Source organism: Stegastes partitus, unplaced genomic scaffold (assembly GCF_000690725.1).
Source record: "Stegastes partitus isolate 25-593 unplaced genomic scaffold, Stegastes_partitus-1.0.2 Scaffold2257, whole genome shotgun sequence".
Taxonomy (NCBI): Eukaryota; Metazoa; Chordata; class Actinopteri; family Pomacentridae; genus Stegastes; species Stegastes partitus.
Window position 1 is genome coordinate 30,885 of NW_007579988.1, and position 6,453 is coordinate 37,337.

General features: G+C 39.4%; 1 protein-coding gene across 1 annotated transcript in view; it reads left to right on the forward strand.

Annotated features, from left to right (window-relative positions):
- The window catches only part of iqcb1 (IQ motif containing B1), a 7,990-nt gene extending 1,539 nt beyond the window's left edge, over positions 1–6,451 (forward strand). Inside the window, exons 3-12 of the mRNA XM_008304574.1 lie at positions 402–567; positions 2,005–2,122; positions 2,191–2,266; positions 3,053–3,152; positions 4,266–4,438; positions 4,509–4,621; positions 5,273–5,391; positions 5,588–5,654; positions 5,730–5,805; positions 6,264–6,451. Coding sequence (XP_008302796.1) covers positions 402–567; positions 2,005–2,122; positions 2,191–2,266; positions 3,053–3,152; positions 4,266–4,438; positions 4,509–4,621; positions 5,273–5,391; positions 5,588–5,654; positions 5,730–5,805; positions 6,264–6,451 — 1,196 coding nt within the window. The remainder of the gene's footprint in view (positions 1–401; positions 568–2,004; positions 2,123–2,190; positions 2,267–3,052; positions 3,153–4,265; positions 4,439–4,508; positions 4,622–5,272; positions 5,392–5,587; positions 5,655–5,729; positions 5,806–6,263) is intronic.
- The last annotated feature ends 2 nt before the right edge of the window (positions 6,452–6,453 follow it).

Consider the following 6,453-nt stretch of genomic DNA (forward strand, 5'->3'; position numbering starts at 1 on the left):
AACCCGTCTGTCATCAACCCGTCTGTCATCAACCCGTCTGTCTGTCATCAACCCGTCTGTCTGTCATCAACCAATCTGTCGTCAACCCGTCTGTCATTAACCCGTCTGTCATCAACCCGTCTGTCATCAACCCGGCTCTCTGTTCACCTGTTGTTTCCTGTTATAATTCTGTCTATTTCCTGTTTATTTCCTGGTTGTTCCCTGTTTGTTTCCGGTTTATTTCCTGTTTACTTCCTTATTATTGCCTGTCTACTTCCTGTTTACATCCAGTTTCTTTCCTTCTTATTTCCTGTTTACTTCCTGGTTGTTTGCTGTTTACTTCCTGTCTACTTCCTGATTACGTCCAGTTTCTTTCCTTCTTGTTTCCTGTTTACTTCCTGGTTATTTCCTGGTTGTTTCAGAGGCTCTGAACTTGGCGGCTCTACAGACCGACGGCGGCGCCGCGTCGACCCTCCTGAAGTCTCGGTTGTACCTCAGCGGCGTCCTGAGCCACTGCGTCGCCGCTCTGAGGCCCGGACGGCTGCAGGAGAGCTGGAGCGCCGCCGCCACGCTGGCACAGCTCACCTGGTAGGGCCGCTCACCTGGTAGGACAGGTGCAGCAGACGCGCCCCCAGAGTTTACATCTGGGTGCAGAAATCAGTTCAGATCCTACAGCTGTTTAATTCTTATAGTTATTTTTTATTTTATTTTATTTTATTTGACCTTTATTTAACCAAGCAAAGACATTAAAAACAAGATTCTTATTTACAATGCCGGCCTGGCAAGTGCCATAGGCACCTGTAGGGCAAGTGGGGGAGGGGAACACAAATAAAACAAATCAAATCAGTAAATATTTAAGCAATTTAAGACATCAAAAGAGGAGTTAAAAAGTAACAAAACATTTACAGTTGTCGTTGAAAATCACCTTTAAATTACGTTTAAAAACAGAGACAGACGTAAAAGCATCAAGTCTCAGAGACTTTTGTGATGTGTTCCAGTCATTTGAAGCTGCAGAAGAAAACGACATTTGTCCAAAGCGAGAGTTGGTTTTCGGGATTAGTAGCATGATTCTGTGGGAGGACCGTGTGTTGTATTGGGCTGTAGATACACTGTGCAGGAGCCGACATAAATATGAAGGTGAAAGGCCGAGGAGTGTTTTATAGATGAGAGTGAACCAGTGAAAACCCTGACTGTAGAGCAGACAATGATGAGTTCTGGAAGGAGTTCTGGTGACAAGTCGAATCGCGGACTGGTAAATTGAGTCCAGTTTTTGAAGAGTTCCTGTCTGTAGATTGTGTCACCGTAGTCAAACAAGGGGAGGATGGTTCTTTCAACAATCAAACGTTTGGCTGCAGACGTGAGTGAGGAGCGATTTCTATAAAGAAAACCAACTCTCGCTTTGACCTTTGATTCTAACATGTTTATGTGATGTGAGAAAGAAAGTGCACTATCAAGATAGATTCCTAAATGTCTGTATTATGATGTAAAGCGGCAACGTTTGTGTGTTTGGAGCTGCTTCTATTTTTCCTTTTCATAAAACACATTGTTTGTTTATTTATTTGTAATTTTTAACACACTTTAAAATATAAATATTTTCGTATTTTCATGTTTATTAAAAATTCATTTAATTTAATGTTTTCCAGCATTTTAAATAAAAAGTATTTAAGATTTAATCTTTAAAAATCCAACTGAAAACTGAAATTGAATCCACAGAAAAGGTTTATGTTGTAAAAACATACTTTTTGTATATTTAATTTTTTATTTTTATTTTACATAATCAAATTCTTTGAAATTCAGTCTTTTAAGTCATTCTGTTTTTAAGTTTATAATTTCTTGTTTGAGTTCTGGATAATTTTTCTACTTGAGTATTTAGATTTGAGTGTTTATTCATAATTTATATTCTTTAATTTAAGTTTTTCTATTTTCAAGTGTTTTTTATTCTTTTAATGTTAATAATGTTGAGGTTTTATTTCCATTACACCTGCTTTAGCTTTAGGGTTCGTCTTCTGTGGTGTTTCTCTGCAGCTGCTGCTGCGTCGGCGTCCAGCCCGGCCGACACTCGGAGGCCTTTCATAGGCTGTTCCTGCCGTCAGTCGTGGACGCTCTCCTCTCATTGGCCGGTCAGCTGATGAGGCGAGCGGAGGTGAGCATCAGGAAACGTTGGTGTGCAACGTTGATGGAACGGTGAACTAACTGAGCTGTGTTTGTCAGCGCTGCTCTCTGTTCAGGACGCTGATGGACTCGGTCGGCCGGCTGCTGTCTGCTCACGCTCAGCTCAGCGCTCACGGTCAGTCTGATCATCGCTTATTGATCCGTCACGCAGCCGATCGGGACGCCGATCCACACTCGTCTGTTTTAAACCTGAACAGCCTCCTTCATGCATCTCAGTCCTACACGTATAAATGATTATTTATTATATGCTTCAAACAATTCTTAAAGATGTGAACACATTTCAGAAAGTCCAGAAATATACACATATATATATATTCAATCTAATAAATGTTTGTATTTCAAAATACAAACTAAAGATAATGAGCTTTAACTGATTTTAAAGAAAAACTTCTTTACAGTCTTTAAACTGGATTTTAATATTTTTAAAGTTTTTTGTGTGATGGAAGATATTTTATTTTACATTTTTAATGCTTTTTATTATTTATTGACTTTATTGGTTTTAGCACTTTACTTTACTTCTCAAATATAATTTTTAAAAACATTTTTTTATAGCTTTGAATGAATGAAATGAAATGAATGAAAAAGACTTTATTTATCCCAGAAGGGAAATTCAATTTTCAAAGTTTTTTTTCACATAAACAATTAGATTTCAGATTTTTCTTCAGTGTGTATTTAAGAAAATGTTTTCAGTGTCTTAGATTGAAGTTGCTTCGAGCGTTTTGTTTCTGACATTTTAAACTGCTTCTCTGTACCTGATATCGTGTTTTAGAAGAAATTTAAAATAGTATTTTTATGTTTTTCAGTCTCCTAGTTATTTTAAATCGTTTTATTCAAGTGAGTAGTTTTCGTTTTCTTCAGGAAGTAAAATGTGAAACTTGTGGCGTTCTTCGTGTCTCTGCAGTTATAAGCTCCGCCCACTACGAGCAGATCCAGATGTGCGATGACGTCGCCGTGACGCTGCTGTGTGTCCAGATGTGGATCCAGATCTGCACAACCAGCAGGTGGAGCACACAGACACAACACAGCACTTCCTGTTCTGGTGTCTCAACTCTCAGGATGATCGTCAGCGACGTCGTTGGTCGTTTCTCGCTCGTCTACAAAATACCGAAGAACACTTTAAAATATAAACATAAATAAAAACTATAGTTGTTCACAAGTTAGTAATAGTAATATAGTCATTTTAAGGAAATTTAAATTGAATTAAAACATCCATCCATCATCTACACCTTAATCCTCACCAGGGTCATGGGGGGCGGAGCCTATCCCAACTGACTCAGGGTGAAGGCAGGTTCACCTGGACAGGTAACCAGTCTATCACAGGGCTACACTTAGAGACAGACAACCAAGCACACTCACATTCACACCTACGGACAATTTACAATCACCAATTAACCTCAGCATGTTTCTGGACTGTGGGAGGAAGCCGGAGAACCCGGAGAGAACCCACGCTGCACGGGGAGAACATGGAGACTCCACGCAGGAAGATCCCGGGTGTCCTCACCGTAGTATTCAAAATAAATGTACAAATATATAAAAACTCAAAAATTCAGAAAAATGAAATGAATTAAACAAATTTCACAAAATCTGTATTTTCAAATATTTGTATTTTAAAATACAAAATAAGAATTCTGAACATAATTTTAGTTAAATTTCAAAAGAAAAATACGTTTAATAAATCAGAATTATATTGTCAAAGTTATAAATATTCAGTTTGAATCATTGTGAAAAATGTAAATTACTGAAAACAGAAGAATGGAATGAATAAAGTATGTAAAAAGTATTAATTTAAAATACTAATTCATTCTAAATTTGGCTGCTTTCAAATTCTCAAAGTGTTTTTAAAATCTCAGCAAATTATAAAATGCTCATGTCGATGAATCTACTGCAGTGTTGCGTAAAGTTTATGGAGAGAAGGATGAAGAAAAGCAGCACGACTACAAGTTCTACACCTTAAACTTAAAAACTCTGAAACAAATTTATCATCAAAACCCAGAACTGTCATAAATGTCAACTCATTTAAATATTTTAAAATAATGTAAATACAAATTAATTCTAAAGTTGTTGCGTTGTTTACTCACGTTGTTTACCTTGTTTGTTTACCTGTTGATGTGCAGGAACTTCCTGTCAGAGCTGAGCGATGACTCCGCCCTCTTGTTGCTCAACGAGGCCGTCGGCCAATTAGCTCTCAGCTCTGACTCCACGGTGGGTGGAGCCTCCATCAGACTGATCCTCCTCATGGCCAATCAGCTGAAGCTCCGCCTTCAGCCCCTCCTACTGAGCTTCAGAGGTCAGAGGTCGCTCTCAGGTGAGTCTGTGGGTCACATGGGTGGAGACGTCACCTGTTCGTCTGTCTGCAGGTCTGGACAGCCTCCTGGACAAGGACTGGAGGGGGCGGGGCTTTGACCAGGATGTGGATCAGCTGATCGCACTCGTCCAATCGGGGCAGGGCGTGCTGATGAGTGGCTCTCAGGTGAGTTTGTTAAGAGTAACTTCATTAGATTTATTATTCATTTATTATTTAATTTTATATGAAAGAAAAAATAGTTTATAAATTTTTGTAGTTAATAGATTTAATGTTTGATATTTTAATTATTTTATTATTCTTCAATTTAGTTCTGCTATTAAATAATTCTTCTCTGTTTTAGTATTTTCCTTTTTTTGTAAAGATTTTCACATTTTTTAAAAACATTTTCACGATTTTACAATGTAGAAAAAGCTTCTTTTTAATCTTTAATCGCGTTCAAAAAATATATATTTTATATACCAAAGAAATAGTGAATTTTTTTAAAAGGTTTTTGTTTTATTGAAGATGTTTTTTAGTGTCTTAAATTTGCATTATTTTAGTAAAATAGTTTTTTTTCACATTTTGTAATTCTTGTCATTATTCTAAATATTTTTAAATATGTTTTTTATATTTTAGCCTGTTTTATTTATTTGACTTGTCTTTTTTTTAAATTTAAAATTAATCTTTTAAGTTGCCCAATTTATAAAAAAAACAATTCAAAATATATTTCATATGTAGTGTTTTTCCACATAAAGTGTGTTTAGTAATTACATTTGTAAGGGAAAGCTAACTTGTGAAACCGTCCAATCAGATCACTGACTGACTCCTCCTGTGCAGGTGAGCACTGAGCATGTGCAGGCGGCGTGCGTCATCCAGGCGGCGTGGCGTTCGTATCGAACCCGGCGCCGAGTCAAGAGTCTGAGCCGAGCCGTCAGCACGCTGCAGAGGAGATACCGGTCCAACAGAACTTACAATATCAGAAAATAAAAGCATTACTGAGCAAACAGCTCCACGTTAAAGTGCATTGACATGATAAAAATCCTCTTTGTAAAGCTTTAAATTCATTACACACATCCAGCACCATGTTTGACACTTTGTTCTGTATTTTAAATATCTCTGTTGTAAAATGGGTTGTTGTGTGTGAACCGTCAGAGCTCGTCGGCGGCGGCAGCAGCAGCAGACGGAGGCTCGGCGATGGGAGGAGGAGCTCAGCTACCAGGTGAGGTCGTCGAGGTGCAGCGCCTCACCTGCTCGCTCAACAGACCGGTTCTAGCAGCGTCTCTGTGTGTTCCAGGTGTTCGTGAGGCGGCAGCAGGCCAGGAGGAGGTTTCACCAGAAGCAGCGCCGGCTGCTGCAGCTGCTTCCAGCCGGTCAGAGCACAACACGTGGACATAAAGTGGTGGTAGACGTTGTGTAGAGGCTGCAGGCGGATTCGTTCACATCAGTCACTCTGACGCCTTTAAAAGCAGTTCCAGTCACCTGAGAGAAGGTTTCCTGCTGCCATTAGTTCACGTGTTTTGAACATTTGGTGCATTAATGTACAACTTCGTGAATTTTCCATGGGTTTGATGTTTCTGACATTAATATCCAAGTTTCACATTTTGTTGCATTACTATCCAGGTTTATTTGTATTAGTGCGCTAATATCCACGTTTTGACATTTAGTTGAGGCAATATCCAGACTTTGGACGTTGTGTTGCACTAACATCTAGACTTTCTGACCTTTTGGTGCCTTGATGTCCATGTTTCTGTGTTGGTCTGCTGATGTTGGTTTTATCGGGCCATTAGAACACAAACTGGAGGTTCAACTGCTGAATGTTTGTGTCCAGACCAGGTGCAGTCGTACCTGCAGGAGGTGGAGCGTCGGGCAGCCGTGGTGATCCAGAGCTTCTGGAGAGGCTTCAGAGAGCGACGCCGCTACCAGGACACACAGCGACACACACTGAGACAGACACAAAAACGACAGCAGGCCGCCATGACGCTACAGACAGCGGTATGCCCACCTGTACCTACCTAGAC